The sequence below is a fragment of the Mesoplodon densirostris genome, chromosome 10, assembly GCF_025265405.1.
Source record: "Mesoplodon densirostris isolate mMesDen1 chromosome 10, mMesDen1 primary haplotype, whole genome shotgun sequence".
NCBI classification, from domain to species: domain Eukaryota; kingdom Metazoa; phylum Chordata; class Mammalia; order Artiodactyla; family Ziphiidae; genus Mesoplodon; species Mesoplodon densirostris.
The window spans coordinates 6,719,894-6,743,414 of NC_082670.1; the positions used below are offsets into that span (position 1 = coordinate 6,719,894).

Consider the following 23,521-nt stretch of genomic DNA (forward strand, 5'->3'; position numbering starts at 1 on the left):
AATTTCTTGGGCTAGATCCTTAAGTTATCATGGGCTGTGCTGCACCCACATATGCACAAAACAGGTTAAGGTCACCATCAGAATACAGTGGAATTTTAAGAATGAGATTAAATATTCCAACTATACTATACTCACAAAATATAAGTGATAGTACTAAGAGCATGGATATTAAGCTGTTTTAACCAACATTTACACTGAAAATGAAGATTAATAGCATTTTTTTTAATACAGTGGAAGCAATTCCAAAACTCACTGCTAAAAAATCAGGGCCAAAATCTTTCTGAATTTAGACTTAAAACTGTGCAAGCACCGTATTGTGTGAATTTGCTAAATCTACTTGTGTTTTTTAATTTATCCAATTTCGTCTTCAAGCTGTCAAATTAAATTTCATTTTTAAGAAGCACTACGATAATTTTATTATTTTGTAGTAATTTAAGACATCAATTATTTTCCCTTCAATTTATTTCTTTATTTTTATTTTACTTTTTAAGATTTTTTTGACGTGGACCATTTTTAAAGTCTTTATTGAATTTGTTACTCTATTGCTTCTGTTTTATGTTTTGGTTTTCTGGCCATGAGGCATGTGGGATCTTAGCTCCCTGACCAGGGACTGAACCTGCACACCCTGCATTGGAAGGTGAAGTCTTAACCACTGGACCACCAGGGAAGTCCCTCCCTTCAATTTAAAAATCCAAATCATGAAATCTTTTAGCACCTTTGATGGATAATAGGAAATCTGGCTTGTGATACATACTTACAGGATACAGGATGATGACTCTTTTTACTCTATTGCCTATACTCCACAGAAAACGTAAAGCACATTTTCTCTAAAGAATACTTTTAAATGATCAGAGAAAAGCCTAAGTCTTAAAGTTTATGTACACTGTACTTCCCATCTTCGTAACAAAATCCAACCTTCACTACCCCAATTCCATCACATTCTTTTAAAAAAAATCTGAGAATAATTTTTATTTATAATGAAGTTATTCTCTCTAGACTTTAAATCATCAGTTCACTCTTACAACAGAGAATCAATTTAAATAACACCAACAAAATGGTACGGAAAAAAGAAAACAATCTGCGTTTACATATCAATTTCTTTGATATGTCATAATGATATCCAACTTTTCTTGCAACATGGTCCATTTCCAGTGAAATTCTCAACAGACTGTAAGTGTCACAGTCCTTCATCTTGACGTTTTATTCTAAGGTGTGCTGGGTGTGGCTCTTTTGATTGCTTTGGAAGTTGAACAGTCCAACAAGGGTTCTGAAGAAAGGGCGACTTCACATGTAATCCATCCACAAATGACAGCATGCCTTCAGAGCCTCTGGTTTTTATAAAAGTCCCTTTGGAAAGTTAACTGATTGATGAATTAATTCTACGTTATAAAGCGAATCGCTGCCTAGACAGTCTGTGCCAACGTCCCTGACCTCCTCACTTCCACTGTTTTGTTTATCACATCATACAGCGATGGGAGTCTTATTTTGTCCATATTTTTACTGTAAACATTGAGAAATATACCAAGGACAACTAACAAACCAGACCATACATACCTAAGAGAAAAAAATAAGGAAAAAAGATTAATGTCACGGTAACAATTTGTCATTAACCACAGAATTTGATGATGTCACAAAAATTCCTCAATGAAATAAAATTTTGCTACTGGATACCTATAATAAGAGCACTAAAATAAAACAGTATCTGTTTTATTTTACAAATAATATTTAGATCACACTAGATAGAATTCTATATTTTTAATGTTAAGTATATATGTAGGAAAAGCATTTTATAAAATACTAAATGTAGTTCATTTTTTTGAGGATAATAGCAAATTTGAAGTCCAACTCCTACCAAAAGTCTCAGGAGTATGTTTAAAGCACTGGATATGTAAACCTGCCAATGGACTTCTTAGGAATTCAATTCAGCAGTCCAACTAGTTGGGGTAGAATATAGAGAGATAAAAAGGGACACATCCTGAGAAAGCAGGAGAATTGGCATCGATTACTACAATGAATACCCAGCCCCTGCAGAAAGAGAAACTAATTTATAGAAAACAAACAGAGGTTTCTATAAATACAGTTGTCCCTAGTATCAGCTGGGGACTGGTTCCAGAACCCAACCCCCTCTACCCAGAGGATACTAAAATCAGTGGATGCTAAAGTCCTTTATTTATGGCATAGTATTTGCATATAACCTATGCACAACTTTGTGTATACTTTAAATCATCTCTAAATTATTATAATACCTAACACAATGTAGATGTTATGTAAATAGGTGCCAGTACATGGCAAATTCAAATTTTACTTTATGGAACTTCCTGGAATTTTTTTTCTGAATATTTTTGCTCTGCAGTTGGTTGATTCAATCTGCAGATGCAGAACCCATGGGTACAGAAGACCGACTATACATTGCTGAAAATTTATTTTGTGGTTACCTTTAAGCTCATACAGCTGACCCTTGAACAACGCAGGTTTGAACTGCACAGGTCCAGTTATACGTGGATATTTTCAACAAATATACAGTCAGCCCTCTGTGTGTGCAGATGTGGAACCCGTAGACATAAAGAGCTGACTGGAAGGGACTTGAGCATCCTTGGATTTTGGTATATGTGCGGGTCCTGGAACCAGTACCCCATGGATTCCAAGGGATGACTGTACATTGATGATTTCTAAGTCTGAATGTTCTCAACCAATATAAGTTTAAATGATGCTAATTTCAAATACATACTAGACAGTAAAGAAAACAGTCAATGCTTCCACCGAAAACCACAAACTAAGAGAACCATTATGGTACAACTCTAACTCAAATCCTTTGTGGGAAAAGACAGCAGATAAACTTAACAATTTAAAAAACCATATATGTATATATATAAAATTTATATATTTGCACCAGGGCAAGGGGAGTCCCTTAATCTCACCACATCACTCACATTCATTTATACTCGAAATACATGTTTACTGGAACACATTTATACTGGAAACACAGGGTCACATGTGCATTGGGACTGGTTAGGCAATTTAAGTATACAAAATGATTTCTTCAAAATAATTACATACATTTCTGAAACAGCAGAAGACACATTAATAAATTTGGGTCAAGATGAAAAGGATTCTTAACAAAGAAATTAAGGCTATCTAAGAGTAAACGTGAAACAGAAGTATCTAAAGGTAGAGAAACTTGTCGAATTAAAAAGTACTTACTGAAATGTGAATGGTTTGTTAAAGAATATAAATGAAAGTACAATGGTCATTCCTTTTCTCCCTGTTGTCACTGTAGGGAGAAAAAGGTTGGTTTTAGAATGCGCCTATTGTCTTGGTAATATTTCGGAAATAATTTATTTAACAAATATTTACAGAGCCTACTGTGTGCCAAGATCTATGTGAGCTGCCAAGGAAACAAAGGAAAGAGAAAAAAGAAGAAAATCAAAGTCACTGCTCCTGCTACCATGGAAGTTACAGGCTAGCAGGGTTACAGACATTAAATAATAGAGTTACATTTAAAGTACAACTGTAATAAGTGCTTGATGGAGGCCATGAGGCTATGGAGGCACGTCATCCTTTAGGGAGACACACTTAGTCTGACAGGAAAGAAAGGACTTTTCCAAGGAAGATACGATTGGATTCCGTATCTTGAGAAGCAGCAATCTAAAGGACATCCTAGTGGTGGGCATCACTGGAGAAGACCGTGAGACATCTTTCCAGTCCTCTGTACACGGTCCTTCAAGGATTACGGCCCGAAGCTTTCCTCCCTCGTCCCACCCAGGTGCAGAGAGGAACTCTGCACGTAGCTCCGGTGCACCTTTCCGCCACTAGACTGTGAGCTTTACTCAGCTCCTTGTCTTAGTCGTCCTTATTTCCACAGCCTCTGTAGTTCCTGGCACTGAATCTTCAAAGCGTGAATGAATGAACGAATACCAGATGAAGAAACTGTTTTGGAAACTGTTAGAGCCCGATTCCCCAAATCTAGTTTTCCTACTACTTTAGTAAAAAGACCCCTACTTTTAACTGGGATAGCTTCCCAGCCTCTCCTACAGTCAGGTGTGGTCACGGGACTAAGTTTGGACAATGAAGTGTGGGCAGAAGTGCTGTCTCTAGGAGTGTAGATTTGTAGGAACTTTCCATAAAGAGAAGGATGTGTCTTTCATCTTCTCTCCACCCACCTGTCTGGAATGAGGACGAAGATGGCAGAGCAGAAAGAGGGACTGGATTCCTAAGGAGCTGGAGCTACCATGCCAGCTTGGGAGGCACATGGCATACCGGTTGAGAGGACAGGTCTGGAGCTAGACGGCCTCAGTTGAAATACTGATTTTGCAACTTACTAGCTGGCCGATCACTTGGCAAGCCACTTAACCACCCTGTGCCTCAGTTTACCCATCTGTAAAATGGAACAATAATAGCACCTACTTTATAGGATCATTGTGAGGTTAACATGAATAACATATGTAAAACAGCTAAAATGGTACCTGGTACATAACAAGGGCTATGGACATGTTAGCTGTTATATTACCATCTCTGGATTTGTTTCATGTGAGAGAGAAAGACACCTGCCTGCACCTTCAACACAAGGATTGCATCTCACATTTCTTTATACCAATCACAGGGCTCATCAATACACACAGACTGATACCAGACTCTTTTTGAACAGCTACTATCTTACAGACAAAACTGAAACCCAAGCTAAGTGTATACATTTGCGATCTTTCTTGACAGCATGAGCTGACTTGGAAGGTTACTGATATGGCCCAAACTACAATTAAATTCCCTCTACTTACCATTAGGGACGTAAACTTTAAAAAGCACAGTCATATGTGAGCAAATAAAGAGAACAGTTAGGAAGAAATATACTTTTACAGAGGGGGCATTTATTCATTTGTTTCATTTACTCTGTGGTATTAAAATATTCCCCTAAAACTGTGAAAAATCAAAATCAGGTAAACGAGTATGGTGTAAATGCCTCATGGATGTCAATTCTACAGATCTCGGATAGAGGTGATCTTGTCCAACCCAATCTCTTCACAAAAGAGAGAAACGAGGCCCAGAGAAGAGGAGAGACTTACTCTCCAGGCCCCGTATCATTAAACGTCAGGGCTGGGACTGGGCTGCACCTTCTCTCACACCCCAGTCTAGCGCTCCTCGTGGCAGGTCACACGGCTTCCCATCCTGATGGGCTTCACCCAGGGCTCTCTCCGGATGGGAGATACTGAGAGCATTTGTCTTGTGGACCATTCTTGTGGCAAACGGTATGAGGCAGCAATTGGAGTCAACTGCTCTCCTCACCGGGCCTCACCTGCAGCCCTTCATCTGCTCCCCTCACTCCTCCAAAGCAAAGCAAGTAACAACCTCCATTTCTCTGACATGACAAGCAAAGTCCTTGCACAGAGCACGTGCATAATTATTAGTGAAAAGGGAAGCTTATCTGGTTGAGTTTCCAGAAAGTGTACAAACGAAAGGCCCCAAAACCTTTGCTTAAAAGATACCTGTCATGTTTTAAGTGTGACAAAACTGTAATTTTCCATTATAAATTAAAAGTGATTAAATACAGTATTTTTCCTGGAAGGCATTCATCCCATCATACTTTTTAATAAAAAGATCTTTTAACGTACTTAAAGTTACTATCTAGATAAATGCATATATGTGATGTTAAAATTAAACCTTCAAATAAGAAATTCAGATCAAACATCATTTTCTTTAGAATTTTAAAGAAAAACAAGGAATAAATTGGTGAAATGTGACAATATTCTTTCTTTCTTTCAAAAAAAATTTCTTTTTGGCTGCACTGTGCGGCTTCAGCGATCTTAGTTCCCGACCAGGGACTGAAGTCGGGTCCCGGCAGTGAAAGCACCGAGTCCTAACCACTGGACCACCAGGGAATTCCCGACAATTTTCTTTCTAATGAAGAACAGATGCTGCCCTTACCTTTTGAAAAAGAATATCAAAGAAAATTCAAATGCTTCTTTCATAATCTAAGCAAGTATATCGTTCTTACCTGTTACAGCAAAAAGTGCACCAAAAATTTTAATCAAAGCCAGAACAAAAGAGATTCCAAAATACCCAGTGAGGGAAAAAAGGAAAGCATAGCCATAGGTCCGAACTGGATCCTGCAAATATAAAAAAGCCTGTTAGAAAAATGCAAAACAAACCCTGAGATATTATAAATGAAATAAAACTACCGATTTTAATCAACCTTTTGAGCAATAATAAGCCATTCAACAATGCAGTCAAGCAGAGATTCTGATTTAGTTCTGATTTAATGGAAAAATAATGATGAAATTAAAAATCCCCAACTTCTACATTATGAATAGTTTGAAAATTAACTTATGGGAAAGAGCAAGGATAAAAAAAATTAAATATAAATCATTTCATTTCTGAAATAATTTCTGATTTACATACATTGTATTAAAGGAGTTATCAAATTGCATAAAATAGTCTTTTTGAACAAGGGGAATTAGAAATATAGGGGATACTAATTAATGGAAGATGTTTATTTTTAAAAATGTGATTAGTGTTTACCTTTGAACAAAATGTTACTGCAGGGCCTAATCCACTAGTGCATGTCAATCCCAATAAAATGTACACAAAACCGATTGAATACGAATACAAAACCTAGAGCAGAGAAAAATAAAGTGGAAAAAAGTGCTATTTAACCAAAGGTGTAAAATGAAGGTTTTCAATATGTGGCTCAATTTCTTTATTTCATTAAATCTGTAGAGGAAACCATTTAAAAAGTAACATCATTGTTTCAATATGGCGTAGTTTTCTGGAAATGATGGTTGATTCTGTTTATAAGTTTACACATTATTTTAGGTACAACATAACACAGCAGTACTAATCCTTTCATAAATGGTTACCTAATTATTCTTTTTTTGCCTCGTTTAATTAGTGAATTCAAACCAGATTTTAATGTTGGGGGTCCTAAAAACATACACAAAACAAAGATACTCTAAAACTACTTATTAGACATGAAAAAACCCAAACATTAAGTTTGCAAATACATTAAAATACAATGAAAATAAGCAGTATATGACATACTTATTGCTTAATTTCCCAATTTTCCTACCAATCTTTCTATTACACTCCTTATAAGCAGAATCAGTGTCATCATCAAACTTAAATACCTGCTATGTGTCAGGTACTGTGCTAATAACGCTCTATATGGATTATTCCATTTATTTCTCACAACCAACCTAAGAGACAGGCACTCTTAATCATCACTCCCCAATGTGCGGATGGAAAAACTAAAACTTAGAGATATTAAGTCATTTCCTCAAACAGGAGAGCTAGTAGAGAACTAAGGCTATCTTAGTCCACAGCCTACGTCTTAACCACTGTATTACATTCTTTCTACCTACTTACAATTCCTTAATTCTCTGATCGCTATCTTATCTAGGGAGAGTGGTGATGATGATCAAGAAAACTCCTGACCAAGATCAAAGCTCCTATGTTCTTAGGGACTCTGTAAAGATGCCCCACTCTGTTGACTAAGTAACCAGTCCTACATATCCTTACTGCTGTGTGCTCTGTCTGTCTAGCAAGGTGATGGGTTACAAAACTAATGCAAACACAGCATAACAACCTTCCTATATACAAACACCAACCAGCTAGAAGATATATTGGAAGAAAAGGCATTATTTGCAGTAATAACGGCAAAAAGATGAAACACCTAACAATAACTTCAATAAAAAAATAACTGGATTTATACAAAGAAAACTTTAAAATCTAAGGGACATTTAAAAGTAACACTTGAATAAAAGGAAAGTCATACCTTATTCTTGGACTGAAAGAATCAAGTGTATAGATGCCATTCTCCCTAAATTAATTTATAATTCAATGCCATACCAATCACAATACCAATGGGTTTCTAGTTTATTTGGGGATATGAACACCCAAGAATAACTACTGGTAGTAACATTCTGAAAAACAAAAGGAACAAAGGTGGCTAGTCCTAACAGATGGTAAATGTATGGTGATAAAGCTGCTGTCATTATATGGTTCTGGTGCAGAAATAAGCTTGAAAGAATAAAACTGTGAACCCTGCATTAGACTAAGATAGGATAAAAGAAGGTATTTAAAATAAAAATTGGAAAAGTGAATTATTCAATAAATGATATTGGGCAAAGTAGATAGCCATATGGAAGAAAATTTTTTAAAAGTTTTGGTTGGATCAAAGATTTAATAAATAAGGAAATTATAAAACTAGTAGGCAATGGGCATAAAATTCTTAAATCTTAGAGTTGGAAAAGCCCTTTTCAATCATAATACATAGCTAGAAGTCATGAAGGAAAAGATAAGCTAAACTACATGTAAATTACAAACTTCTAAATGGAAAATAATACCAAATACAAAGAGAGAAGAAAAATGATGTAACAAAGCATTTTTTTTAACACGCCCCAAACTCCATAAATCAAAGAGGAAAAAATTTATCAAATGCTTGCAATAAGGTATCAGTGGTGATAATGGTATTTTACTTTTTACCTTCCTGTAATATTTGAACGTACTACTTTTATGAAAATAATGAGGATCAACTAGTTTAAAATTGCAATGCGAGTCTTCAATACCATAATTATGTCATAAAATTAAGTATATCGTCATTTTTGGGTCTGTCTGATGTGAAGAAAAAGCACTAGAGTATTTACCATTTCCGAATTAGAAGCATTATGAAGTTTCATAGCTTTCTCTTGGACATTTCCAATGACAGCATCTGCACATAGTGCCAGGGAGATGAGGATCACACCTTCAAGAAGGCATAAGAAAAAAATAACCTCCTCATTTAAACATATGAACGATAATCAAGACTTATCAGAAATTTAATTGGGCTAAAAAACCAAAATCAGACCTTAAATCACATTTGCTCAGCAAAGTTGAGTATTTTTTTTTTTTTTTTTTTTTTTCCCGCGGTACGCGGGCCTCTCACTGTTGTGGCCTCCCCCGTCGCGGAGCACAGGCTCTGGACGCGCAGGCTCCGGACGCGCAGGCCCAGCGGCCACGGCTCACGGGCCCAGCCGCTCCGCGGCACATGGGATCCTCCCAGACCGGGGCACGAACCCGTATCCCCTGCATCGGCAGGCGGACTCCCAACCACTGCGCCACCAGGGAGGCCCAAAGTTGAGTATTTTTATCCACAACCAGTTGTAACAGGCATGTAGGTGATGTTATTATAAAAAAACAACAAAAAACAACTAATACTAATAAACTGCATTAATGCTGTCACCTTGTTGTGTTTCACAATCATGTCAAATAATATTTCTGCTCTTAAGTAGATTATGTGTTTGAAAGAAACACTGTATTAAACAAATACAGAAGAGATTCTTAGATCATCTATTGGGATTGGTGATTAGTCAGTTAATTCAAACAACCAAAGGAAGAGGGAAAGCATAAAAATAGTACCCATATTATTAAAATACTCTGGATGATCAAAGTTGAAAGAACAGACCTAATAGGTTCTACCAGCATCGTCTGTAAAAGGCTGGTTTAAAGGGCTGCTCTAAGATGCTGATCTGAATCCATTAACTTAGCGTGATTAACGAGGTTAGTAAGAAACATAGACTAACAACTGGTCAGGAACATTTTGATTCTTAGAAAGAACAGCAAAGTTGACGTAAATGATTTTCTTCACTACTTCATACTTTTTTTCTCACAAATAATTATAGTTTGTACTGCTAATATATGTATATATATATTACATATGCTGCTATTTTTGTTATTGTTATTTTGTTTTGCTTTGTTTTTCTCCCTGTTCTCTCAGAGTTCCTTTGAAAGAATTATTTTTGTTAGGTATCAGGCTAGGAAATGGGATGAAACTAAAATAATCTTATGAGTAACACTCAATAGTTTAAGAATGACAATACTGTATATATAATAAGCAATCTCTCTGTAAGGTCTTTAGACTAAAAACAAGATTCCAACACATATTTTTTATTCTTATTTATTTCTGAACATACTATAATACCTATTCTCCTCGTGAAAGATCTAAATTTAATTTACAAAATTCCACATGGCACACCATGAGGAAAAGTGTTTATGGTGGAAGCTTTATGCACTTTAAGGTTATGACCACATTTATATTACACAGTTCAATGTTAAAGAACAGCATAATTTTCTTTTTTTAAGCTAAAACAATGAAAAGTAAGTTTGCAAGTTTCATTATTTTTTAAGAAAGTGAGAATAACAATTACTACTGTGATCCTCCTATAACTCATGTATATATTTCCAATTCAGCTCATAAGAAATTGGTCTGTCATGTACTTGATAATGGGAGATTCCATCTAGGCACACAGACTCCTGTCGTGTCAAAATACTATACAAGAGTACTAAAAACAACTGTTGTTTCCAGAGTTGTGATATTTTTGCTACATCTTATATGGAAAGTCCAAAAGCTTTATGTTAGAGATATGAGAATCACAGATGCCACACCATCATTTAAAACCCTCATGAAACTGTAAAAATTCTTACTCTAAACAGAAACACCTACAAAATCTAGGAATACAAGTAAATTCCTTACCTGTCAGGTTGAAATTTGGTGCAACCATGCTGTCGGCTAGGGTAAACCATATCAGGCCGAGGCTCATACATAAGGCAGCAGACACATCAGCAACATTGTAATGCTTTCCTGTGCAAAATAAATGTAAGTCAACCTCATTATGCAATTACCCACTCAGCACAGTTTTAGATCTATGTGTTTAAACAAGTAAAGCAGGGACTGCCTTTTATATCCAATGTCAAAAATGATCAGGAGCACTTAGGTCAAGGCATGAAACAAGACAGTCACAGAAGGGCTTTGAAAATCAAAATTACCCCGTGGGCACCAAAATGTCCTTGTAAGTTAGATACGAGATCCTTCTTATGATAGTGAGTAAATAAGAACATTTAAAAAGTTTGTGGAAACTAGTGCCTCTTTTACTTTATATATAACATAAGGCTATGAATTTTCTTATACTTCGTAAGTTTACCAAGAAACCAGAGTAGTTATTCAGGCTATATATGTTCGCAAATTATATAGTCAGATAACTTCTAGGTTGGTGAGGATTAACTTCTTTTAGCACAGCCAAGTTTAAATAATGAAATCACATAGTGTAACTTTTTGGAAGGACTGTTAAGGAAATATTATACAGGCCAAGTCAGTTACGATGTGAAATGTGATTTTTAATAGGAAATTGAGATCACTATTTTTTCCTGTGTGAACAGTTATCCTGAAATTATATGTGAAGTAGCTGACATACACATTTTCATTTTAAAAAGCTCTTTTGGGAAGGCTTATAATGCATAAAATGAAGTGAGGCTTTATAAGAACTTTAGTGATTATCAAAACATGAATATTCCGCATGACAGTCAGATGAACAAAACAAAAACTTGTTCCACTGTTTGTCACTATCATTGCCTCCTCTTTTGCTCCTATTTTCACATAGCTTGTAATTTAGTTGGGATCCTAGGGAGTCAACAGTCAGCAGAGTTGGTTAAAAAACACTTGCTCAGGGCTTCCCTGGTGGCGCAGCGGTTGAGAGTCCGCCTGCTGATGCAGGGGACACGGGTTCGTGCCCCGGTCCGGGAAGATCCCAGGTGCCGCGGAGTGGCTGGGCCCGTGAGCCATGGCCACTGAGCCTGCGCGTCCGGAGCCTGTGCTCCGCAACGGGAGAGGCCACAACAGTGAGAGGCCCGCGTACCGCAAAAAAAAAAAAAAAACCCACTTGCTCAGCTTAAGCTTTACTTCAACATGGGAATCGTCCCTTTGTATAATGCAGAGCAGAGCCCTGGAGAGTAGAAAAATGAAAGAATTGAAAAAAAGAGCTTTCCAGCTACTTCTGAGCTAGGCCTTCAATATGTAAATACAATATTTCTGGAAATGTAGTAGGTTCCAGATTAAAAGAATAAAACAAAATACTATTTTTATTTTTCCCCATCTCCAAATTACCGACTTCAGATCCTGAGGTGTATCACAGAAGTATCGGTGTTTTTATAATAGCTTTTTTTTTTTTTATTAGATATCACTCAGAAGGGTTACAATATCTAGACTGTTCATTAAAGATATTAATTGAAGTTTAATGTTTTTCCTAATGCTAGATGCCATAACATATCCTATTAATTTCAAACAGTATGAAAATATATCATTACTATACCTTGAATAAAAACTCCTCCTAGCATAACAGGAATCAATTTGCAGCACTTGAAGATGACTTGGGTAGGATAATTCAGGTAGCCCAAGGAAGTGTTTGATAACCCCATAGTACCCACAGTTAGAAAAGCTATTATCATGTAGGTTTTTCCTGGTATTCTGTAAAAGACAATTTTTAAAATCTTCATTTTGGGACCCAATTCATACTACTATAAGAGAATGTGTTTACAATGTGTAAATTTCTAATTACTCTTCTAATTTCTGTTTAATATTTCTATAAATATTGGTAAAATATCACTATTCGTAAAGTTACAACAGTGTTAACTTGTATAAAAGAATGTTGGTGAAAATAACAATTTACCTTTATTTAATCAATTGTAAGTGAGAACTCTCAACTGCGTGAAAAAGTAGTACATTAGAGAGTTACTTAGATTCTTACTGAAAGTATAAATGCTATTTTACATTTAGGGTTTTTTAACAGTAGTTATAGCTACATATAAAAACCATTGACTAAATTTAGAAAAAAAGAATTTGATTTAAAAAAAAATTCGCTTCTATAATGGGAAAAGACACCTTAGTTAATTAACTTCTAAATTGTTGTTCCGTTTCCTAACATTCCATCTAGCATTAGGAAAAATACATCTATCCATTCTGCTAGAACAACCTGAGCAGAATTTCTCTAGAAAAAGAACATGGTGGTTTACAACTCCAGACATGGTTTTTATTACTATAATGTCTTATGATTCATCTCTAATGCTGTAATTGTATAAAATGTTAAAACAATCAACTTTCAGATGAGGAATCTGACTCTCCTGATGATCCCAAATTTTCTACTTTGGGCTCTAACTGGATTTCCTAAAGGAGATTCTTAATTTGGTATCTTCATAATTCTGAGCTGTTCTTGTGAGCATATGCTCACAAGATACTTAATGGTCTAAAATAATAATCTTGTACACTGGTGCACTATTCATATAATTAAATTATGTTGCATTTTTAGATCTAGTTTCCATTTTGGGATTTGTGCTCATGTTTAAATCAAGGCGACAAAATTCCACATTTTTTATACGGCTAGATATAAGGCAAAATAATTTACTAGATAAGTTCAATTAAAATGCATCATTTCCACTTACATTTCAATTTTGAGACCTTTGCTTACACTTCACTAACACAGTGGTCAACATTTAAAATCCATGTGGAAATAACTGGGCATGCCCGTTATGCATCAGTGTACACAGACACTGGTTTTTATGCTGTCCATGGGGTTTAACTCTCAGTGGGGTATCAGTGAAGGAGGACAGCACCACTTCTCCAGGTAATGATAAAAGTCAGAAGATGCAAATTTCCTCATCCATAAATTGCAAACAGTGGCCAGAAAATAAAAATTCGTGTCAGAAGAATCACAAGATTAAAAAAGCAGCACAGTAAAGGAAGAAAGAAAACCAGCCTGGAACTCAGGAAGCCTAAATTCAAAAGGTTCCAACTCTGAGTGCAGCCTGGGGCACGAGCTCACGGACATCCCAGCTCTCCTCCAGGTCTGCTTTCTCACCGGTGAAATGAGGTTAGATTTCATCATCTTGCCTCTAGGACTCTCACTGTTTCTATTTGAATACCCCAATTGCTTACTACTTTAGATATGATGGGAAAGTTGTAACTTTGATAAGCCCCTTGGCTTTTCAATTTGGTACAGATCTCCTTTATTAAAAACTCACATAGAGTAATTAACACTGAAGTTACAAGATGGTCTTTGGTGAAATATATACTTTGGAGTAATATACTTTGGAGTATATTTAGGGTATTCTAGTCTATGATGGGCTATATCACACATCACCATATTTCATCCTCAAAATGAAACAGAGAGAATTTAAGAAACTTCCCTGAGGTACTGACAGAACAGGAGGCAGTTACATGACTCAAATCCATGTTTTCTGACCCCAAATTCTGTACTCTTCAAGTACATGAGTATTCATATAAATATAGGAAGAGACAAAAACGTAAGCAAAGAATTTGACTAATTAAAGGTCTAAAGAGCAGTGTCACTTAAATAAATTCAGATATATATATATATATATATATACCCACTGAAATAAATTCAGAAACAGGGGATTGGGCATATTTTCATTGTAATACACTTATAAAGACTTTTTCTAAAAAAGTTTTTAACGTGCCTTGGAATGAAAAGTTTTCAACTTCTAATTACATTTATTACAGGTCTATAAATTCTTCTACCTAATTCCTTCACTCATGTTTCAATCAAACACAAATGACTTTAAATATGTCATGGTTATGTGGTTTAAAGGTTGGGAAAAACATGACCGGAGGCTCACTCCCCATCTTTTGGTAGCTGAGAGGGAGTTGTATCTTTTTAAAATTTAACAGTTAGGAGATGCATCATCTTTGTGTTTTTTTCATTTAATAAATACAGCATTGGGTTCTTTTAGTTTAGAAGCAATCAGAGGTCCAGCAGTTTGCAACACATAATGAATATATATGGAAGCCAGGCTTCCATATATGTAAGTCCTGACAGACACATTTAATTACTTTCTATTCTACTACCTATGGCTAAGCTAAATCTTGTAGAGTTTCAGAACATGAAAATAATAAAGAAGATCTCCTCAGATTCAAACATTTTTAACATTGCTGCTATAATAATTTATTGGCAATAGAGAGGTTGAGAGGTAAAATTAGACCCATGAAGAAATACTGGTGTTACTGATTTAAATATTTAGAATTTTATAGTTATTTTCATACAAACATCAGAAACATTTAAGAAAAAAAAGTAGCTATGAAAAATTTTTATTTTCACTGAAGGATTAAACATTTATATCAATAAAGAATGTCAACATTATAGCTCCTTATTACATTTAAACTGTCCAATATATACATGAAATATTCACATATTAGAGTCTGATATGACAGGATAACCGCACTTAAATTTACCAAGAAAATGTTATATTCAAATTCCCAACCACCTTCTGATATGAGACTAGGTTTTAATTGCATATTGCTCAATATGCCATTAACAATATTTCAAGATATTTCTCAAACCTAGGTGGTCGTTAATTTAAAAGCTACTGTCATATACTCTTTTAGTTTTGACAAAAAGGAACATTATGAAATTTCTCTAATGTCCAAGAATGCAATTCCTACCACTGGCCATTACAAACGCGATAATGTTAAGTGGAATATATCCCACAAAACAAAACATTAACTATGCATTTCAAAAACCACTATAAAAATAGGTATTGATCTTTCATATCACCATTCTTATGTAGTACCATCATAAATTTTTCAGTAATCACACCTATTTCCATCATAAAAACATTTATGTACAACTGAATACATTCTCCTATTTTAAGAAGATCTTATTATTGAGTATAAACATTCTTTTTTTTTTTTTTTTTTTTTTTTGCCTGCGCTGCGTGGCATGTGGGATCTTAGTTCCCCCACCAGGGATCAAACCCGGGCCCCTGGCAGTGGAAGTGCAGTCCTAACCACTGGACCGCCAACGAATGCCCTAAACATTTTTTAATCTGATAACATTACACTTTTTTCAATGTATAATGGAAATACCATATTTAATATTTTTAATAAGTTGATAATACTGATAAAAATTCTTGGGTATTAAATGTTTTATTAACGGGAAATGTATATTTCACGTATAACATATTCCATGTGCGCAAAAAATAAAACAATAAAAATGAACTACTACTCATGTACTTAACTGCCAAAAAATAAAAACAAATAAACCACATACCTTCTCCTTTTGTCCTGAATAAGCTGAAGCTCTATTAGGCCAAATATGGAGTAAAACGCAAACTGCACTAAGGTAAGGTACCAGCCATAGGGCTTAAAACCCTCCACTGAAAATATTAATTCCTGTCAAGAGAGACATGAACACTGTTTAAGTCCAAGGGGCAGACCAGTTACCTCACAGCACATTCCTATAAGCACAGCATTTTAATAGAAACCAAGCTTCACCCCCAACAACAAAATGCACAAAAAACATCCAAACTGTAAGGCTTCTGAGAGGTAAAATTAGAGAAGTTAGGAGGCCTCTCCAAAGAAGTGACAGTAGATATCCAGGTATGACAATCAGCAGAACAGGAAGCAGGGGAGGAAGAACTAGGAAGCAACCCCCTCCTACGCTTTTCTCTTGTTTTAAAAGACCAAAATTAAGAGTCGCCCAAAACAATAAGGAAGGCAGCTGATTCAAGGACTCATGTACTCTTATAAAACGCGTATTTCATTAGAAGTCTATTATCTCAGGTCTGTTTTCCAATATTAAGATAATCAGTTCAAATTGATAATTAATGTTATTTTTTAGAATTCTTGTGCCATAGATTATATAAAACTTCTCCTTATAGAGAAATGGTTACTCTTCTTAAAAATAATGTTATATCATGAAAAAAATTTTTGTTAATTGTTAAGAAGCCATTCTTAATCTCATTAAGAAGTATTCTAATAAAGCTATCTGGCTTAATTGAATGCATCAAACTATCCACCAAATATATACATTTCAGCTGTATTTGAAATAAAATTTAAAAACATGAAATTGATGGATAAACTTATGTTCAAAGAAAAACTAAACACAGCCTCTAAAAAGATCCTGAACTGATTTTGTACATTTAGGATGCTGTGTAGTTCCCCAAATTTAGATTTCACCTTCAAGTAAGTCTGTAAGTTATTTAGGAGATTTCTGGTTTACAAACTATAAAACATAAAAATAGCTTTATTAATATCCTGGCACTCAGGTAAATATTTCACTTTCTATATTGCTAAATTTACTACAAAACCCCATTTTCTTTAACCTATTTTAATATCCAATTAGTAGCAATGTCAGTTCTCACCAAAGTGATGTTACAATTATAATCAGTTTACCTTATTTTAAAAGAAACTTTGCACATATTAGTTGTAAATTAAAATCTCTGATCATTTATCAAATAGAAAAAATTTAATGAAATTTGTAAATTTCTAATTCATTTTCCATTAAAATGGCTAACTTTGCTCCCAAGCTGTTTGGTAACAATGGTATTCGAAGGACAAAAAAAAAATTTCTCAACAAGAGATTCTAATATTTGATAAAAGTTACTATTTTATATTGTTCTTCATTGTGGTATCTGAATTCTTATATCATCTTCTAGTATAAAAGTCAATTATAAATATTAAGATTTTAAAATTCATGTTGTTTTACACTAATACACCTTATAGCATTTTCAGAAGCTAAGGAATAGTCACAATTCTGTCTTCTCCTTTATACTTACTTTATATTTTATCTCTATAAAACAAAGGAAAAGCATACAACAACTTCTAAGATCACTCTGATAATAAAGAATATCAGAAATATTATCTGTTTTCAGAAAACACATCACTTTCCTTTTCTTCAACTACGAAGATTTTCTCATGTTAGGGAGTTGCATAAAAAAGCAAAGTTGGTAACGGCTGAAAATACCCACTAATGTTGACAACTGGTAATTAACGGTCCCCATGCACACATTTTGTTTACACTAGCCTGGATCCTCACCCATCCAGCTCTTGTTTTTGAAGGTCAGGAATTTCCTGGTCAAATGTATACAACTATCCCATAAAACAATGCAAATACAAGACAAACTGTGGCAACGTTAGAAATGTTTTGCATAGGCAAAATCACAGAAAAATAAGGTTCTGGCAAAGTTGAATCAGAAGAGGAAACCAACAAGAATGAAAACACAACAGATGCTTCAAGAAAAGGATGATTCAAGTATTATAGGACTGAAGAGACACCCTTGGAAAAATAGAAAACATCCTGATACACTTTTGCAAAATGACCTCTTAATGAGCTCTAGGAATTGAGAGTGAACTAGAATGTGGCTTTTTGTGCTACCATTCAATTTCATGTGAGAATTATGTTCCAAAATACCAATCAATACTTCATTTTCTTTTAAAAAGCACATGGTAGGGCTTCTCTGGTGGCGCAGTGGTTGAGAATCCGTCTGCCAACGCAGGGGACATGGGTTCGAGCCCTGGTCTGGGAAGATCCCACATGCTGTGGAGCAATTAAGCCCGTGCGCCACAACTACTGAGCCTGCGCTCTAGAGCCCACAAGCCACAGCTACTGAGCCTGTGTGCAACTACTGAACCCTGTGCGCCTAGAGCTCATGCTCTGCAACAAGAGAAGCCACTGCAATGAGAAGCCTGTGCACCACAACGAAGAGTAGCCCCCGCTTGCTGCAACTAGAGGAAGCCCATGCGGAGCAACGAAGACCCAACACAGCCAAAAATAAATAAATAAACAAAAATAAATTTATATATAAAAAAACCCCCACATGGTTGCAATTACCTACATTTTGCAAAACATAACACTTTGTAATTTTTCATAATTTTAATTTTTTAAGATTGTCTCTTGCTTTCCTTCCCCCACGTAAAATATTTCACTCTAAAATTTGGATCCCTGTTTTCAGTCAATTTAATCTTAGTAGCTCTTTTCTACTACTATACTAAGAAACTCAAATTTGTGAATAAACTTGCTATCTTATAAAAGAAAGTATCTTGGACAAAACTATTAGTAGTACCCATGTTGAGCTCATTTGTTATAAATAATTAACATATTATAAACGAATGACTAATTTTTTACCTGTAAATATCCATAAATTAGGTAAAATACCAAAACTCCAGCAACACATATGAAAAATTGAGTAAGTTTGTTAAATCTGCTGAGATTTATGCCAAGCACTACAATATCATCTATTGACTTGATGTGTGGTGACATTGCTTGGGTTTTGGACGGGACAGTGATAGAAATATATTTCCTGGAGCTGTTGAACTTGAGATCCATTGTTCTTATTTTGCCGCATTCAGTGCTTCCAAAGTTATCTTTGCTGGTTTCCTCCCCTTTGTTCAGTCTTTCTTTTGCCTGCTGAGCCAAGCCCTACAGAAGGAAATAAACAATTAAAGCAAAGCATTTAGACCATCAAGTAAAGTGCTATGCTCCAAATAATATCTCAAGTCACATTTGGAAAATTACACAGGTAAGAGTTATTCTCTCTGGATAGTAATATATTAATTCTCCTATTCAAGCTTCCCATCCACCAAAACAATATGCTTAGTCTCCAAACACGACTAAATTAAATATACACCATTCTTATTTCCACAGCAACAAACTAAAAGCTAACCTCGTATTTATTTCATCCAAGTAAACGTGTCTTTATTATGTTTCCATTTGCAGTGAGGATATAATTTTTAAAGCCCACAATAGTTTACGCATAATGTCTTCAACATTAAAGTCAATCTATAATTGCAGAAGAGAGTAAAGAACAGCCCAAACTCCTACAGCTACCAAGACAACTGTAAAATTTATTTGCTAATAACATTTTAAAATAAAGTCAAACATTTGTAAGTTGTGCAAAAAGCTAGATTTAACCAAGATTATAGAAAGGATACTATGCTTTAGCAACAGCATCTCTTAGGCCAAAAGAAAACGTTTTTTTTTCCTTTGGAGAAAAATCTCTGCAATTTAAAAAGTCTTTGGTAGTTGTTCCATGGGTATAAAGTTTCAGTTATACCAGGTGAATAAGTTCTAAGGACCATCTGTTGCAGAGGCCCTATGACACAGTGTCTGTGGTTAACAACATGGTGCTGTGCACTTAAACATTTGTTAAGAGGGTAGATCTCATGTAAAGCATTCTTAACTACACACACACAAAGGGGACACAAGGACACTCCTGGTGGTGACAGATGTTTATTACCTTGTTTATGGAGATGGTATCACAGGTGTATGTATATGCCCAGACTCATCAAATTGTATCTATTAAACATGTGCATTTTTTGTATGTATCAATTATACCTCAATAAAGCTGTTTAGAAAAAAGAAATAAAGCCCTTGGTTTGTAAAAAGCTGAAAAACACATCATTTTTTGTTAGTCTGTGAAAAACAATCATGAAGGCTCCATAGATGACTATCAATTTCTCCTTGGATTAATAGAAGTTAAAAAGTAAATTCATGTAAAAGTTGAGGAAAGTGCAGAATTATGACAAACAGAACAAACTTATTAAGAAAAACTTATCTTCCTAGAAAAGAATGTCTGTTACAATCCCAGTGGGAATTAAAATTTACACTCTAGTTGAGAGAAGAGGATAAGAATAATTTTGACAGTGAACTCTCTGGAAATCTTAAAAAAAAAAAACCCAAAACTGCCATATGGTGATTTAAAATGGCAAGAATTAGAGCCACCTCTTCATGATCGCTTCTAGTTTGCTGATTTACAGAGATTAAGTAGGTCTCCTTCTGTAATTTAAACTTGGGGTCAAGGCTCTGACTACAGCTTGTAACTAACAATAATACACAGGCATCAAAGAACATTTGCTGTACATGATACGTGTCATATTTCTAAATAGAAAACGTGTAATTCCAAGAAGTTTTACTGTATTTCCTTTCCTTTGCCCATTTCTTCTTTTACACGTTGTTCTTGTTGTCCATGCTACGTTTAATCAGTGTCATCTCTGTTAAGACTTTTTAAGTCACCCTGTAGGATCCCCTTGGGATATGACTTTCTTTATAAAGCATGCTTTAAAAGACCTTACCTAAATGTTGTTTGAATGTAGAAGAAACAAAAAGGTTAGCAACTATTTTCCATACGTGTAGGCGTGGGTGTACTAATAAATGGGTGTACAAATGGGTGTACATTCTAATAAATCTGGCCCCATGTAGGTTTTTAAGCTTCCTCTCCCTCCCTTGCATTTAGAATGAAGTTTTATTAATCAGAACAGCACTCCTCAGATCACGTGACTGATGAAGAAAGACACTGAGCTCTGATAGCCAATAACTGTGATCCTGAATGTTTGCCATATTCCTTCCATTTCAGGCATTAATGACTGACATCAACCATCATCTAAAGAAACTGGTCTAATGTCCTTGTGATGTAGGAAAAAATAAAAAGAAATCAAGCGCAGAATTAAAATTAGCTTTCAAATTAAATGATTAACATTTTGCTTTAATTTTCAAGTTCATGTAACCCTTGAAACTAATGTTAAAAAAATAAAACACAGGTGTGAATCACTGCCTAAGGTCTCTTCCTAAAGTCAACACAGACGTTTAATTACTTGAAGTTACAGATAATTGCTAAAATGCAATTTAAAAAAGTAGCATTTCTAGCACATATTGAAATTTAAAAATAAATGACTGGTGACAATGTTGATTTAAAATGACCAACTGAAGTAAAATTTAATTTCTTAACCTACTCTTTCCCAACCTTTTGAAGAAAAGTCTCCCACTACAAAAAGGTAGAACATAAGGAAAATATGTCACTACGATGTGAGCACCCTGAAAAAAAAAAACTAGGTTCTGTATTTTGCCACACTCCACATTACATGTTGTCATTATAGCTAGGTTAACTGGACTCTGTATATTAATCATGACCTGTGGCGTATAATTATAAAACACAGAAAAACAAGGTTCTTTCCCATTTATTTGAACACTCTTCATTGCACAAAGTTCAAGAAACTGTGTGCTAATTTTTGAAGATCAGTTTTTTTTTTCCTAAGGGAGAAAACTAAAATTAGGACTTTACAGGTATATTAAGAAATTAAGTATTACAAATAACACCTATCTAAATTATTTTCAAAGGCTGCATCTCCCTCTTCCAAGTCCCAAACTATCCCAATAAGAAAACATTCATCCTCAAAACAGTTCTAGATGTCTGATAGCCTACTGCAGAAGAAATGCATATGCCTAACATTAAAAAAAAATGTTAGAACGCCAAATCCTTCCACCTTCTTTCAACATTTCTTTAAGAAAATAAAACGGTGGGCAAGAGAGTTAAGCTGCAAAGACTGGAGGAATTTGAACAACTACCAGTGGAAGTTCACGACAAGAACTTAACCCGATGAGAACAATCACCTTGCACTGCAAATGGACAGCGGAGTACCATACAGTACCCAGATGAACGCAGATCCCGGACGTAGTTGTTCACTGAAAACGCTGTTTTGGGGGATCCAGGCGACTGACAGTTGTCCAGAGGCCCTGGGGATAGCCTACCAGGCCCTCCTGGAGGTGGCCTCAGGCCTGCAAGCCTGCAAGCCTGCAAGTACCGGCCTGAGCGAGCTCTCGCCAGCCGCAGGGCGGAAGGGCGAGGACAAGCAGATGCTCCTCCCTGGAAACCTTGCCAGCAGGTTTCCGTTCTTTGTAAAAGGAAGTCACCCGCACCCTGCCTCCCGACCTCATCCTCTCCCGCTCTCTCCTTAGGATGAAGATGGGCGGTGTCAAGGTTCTCCGGGGGGTGGGGCGGGGGGTATGCGTCCCAAACACGGCGAAAGACCCGGGGGGGGGCACGTCCACTCCCGAGCCAGTGTGTCACCTGAAAGGGGGACCCCAGCCCAGGGGGCGCCTCAGCCAGACGGAGCGTCTCCCCCTCCCCAGGTCCGTCGCCATCACCTCCTGCTTCTCCTCTTCGCCCGCTCCTGCACGTTCCACCGCAGCCGCCGAGTCGTCGCCCGGTGCTTGTATCCCCGGCGCCCGCGCGACACTTCCGCCTATGTGTCCGCCGGCGCGTGCGCAGTCGCGCGGCCCCGCCCCCTCGCCGGCCTCCGGCCTCCGGCGGAGGGGGCGCGGTCACGTCTCGCGCAGGCTCCCTCAGCTCCGGGGCGCGGGATAGGAGCCGACGAGATCACCCAGCGGTGTCGGGAGTGAGCTACTACGCGCGCTAAACGCCGCGTCGGGTGGAGTGTTCTCATCTTCCGACCGGTGCTCCTCGAGCCTGTGCAGCCCCCCAGGTTGTAGGGCCCGGTCCCCCGGTCCCCGTGGGCGCCCACGCAGGTGGCGCCTTCCCGGCCAGTGGCCGTGCGCTGGAATTTGAGAAGGAGGCCCAGTGGAGAACATTGAACCCGGGTATAGACACCGTTGGGGTTCCCTCTGCTTGATCCAAATGAGATGGGGTAAAGTCACAGTACCTTTCTCTGCTTCTGTGTTTTACCTGCTTTCCGGGGAAGGTGAACCCAAGTAACGCTTGGGTTGCTTCTGACGTAAATAATTCAGCTTGTGGCTACAGCATCCCCGGTCCTTTTCATGAAAATGTCAGCGTTGTTTGGACAGTGCCACTTACTGCACAGAACGTAAATCCCACGGCTCTACCAGCTCCCAAACTAAACATTTATCCTACAGTTAGGGCTGCATCTACAGTCACTGAGATGCAGTGATGTACAAACCGAGATGGGATCGGTGATGAATTGATTTGGGGGTATGCTAAAATGATATGGAAGGCAAAGATTACTATAAGGAAGGAAGCTTTTCGAGAGCATGCTTTGGCTACCCGGGAAAGGAATGAATTGGAAGCACACCAGGCATCTCCTTTTGTAAATGGTGGGTCTGGTTGGGCATTTTCATCTAATCCTTGTTAGGTCGAATTTTTCAAATGTTGACTACGGCTTAGAGAATTTAAACTTCTT

The 23,521-nt window shown here is 36.6% G+C and overlaps 1 protein-coding gene across 3 annotated transcripts; it reads right to left on the reverse strand.

Annotated features, from left to right (window-relative positions):
• Positions 1-954: 954 nt before the first annotated feature.
• On the reverse strand, positions 955-22,606 carry SLC35B3 (solute carrier family 35 member B3). 3 transcript variants are annotated; one of them, XM_060110678.1, is made up of 10 exons: positions 22,512-22,606; positions 18,717-19,010; positions 15,861-15,982; positions 12,111-12,265; positions 10,499-10,606; positions 8,634-8,731; positions 6,511-6,603; positions 5,987-6,098; positions 3,202-3,271; positions 955-1,554 (listed from the first exon to the last, which is right to left on the reverse strand). In XM_060110678.1, the coding sequence occupies exons 2-10, from the start codon at positions 18,915-18,917 to the stop codon at positions 1,404-1,406; spliced, it is 1,110 nt and encodes a 369-aa protein (XP_059966661.1). In that variant the 5' UTR covers positions 18,918-19,010; positions 22,512-22,606; the 3' UTR covers positions 955-1,403. The 3 variants fall into 3 exon arrangements, with proteins under 3 accessions (XP_059966661.1, XP_059966659.1, XP_059966658.1); XM_060110676.1 differs by having other exon boundaries at positions 22,435-22,606; XM_060110675.1 differs by lacking the exon at positions 22,512-22,606 and adding an exon at positions 21,978-22,350.
• Between the last annotated feature and the right edge of the window lie 915 nt (positions 22,607-23,521).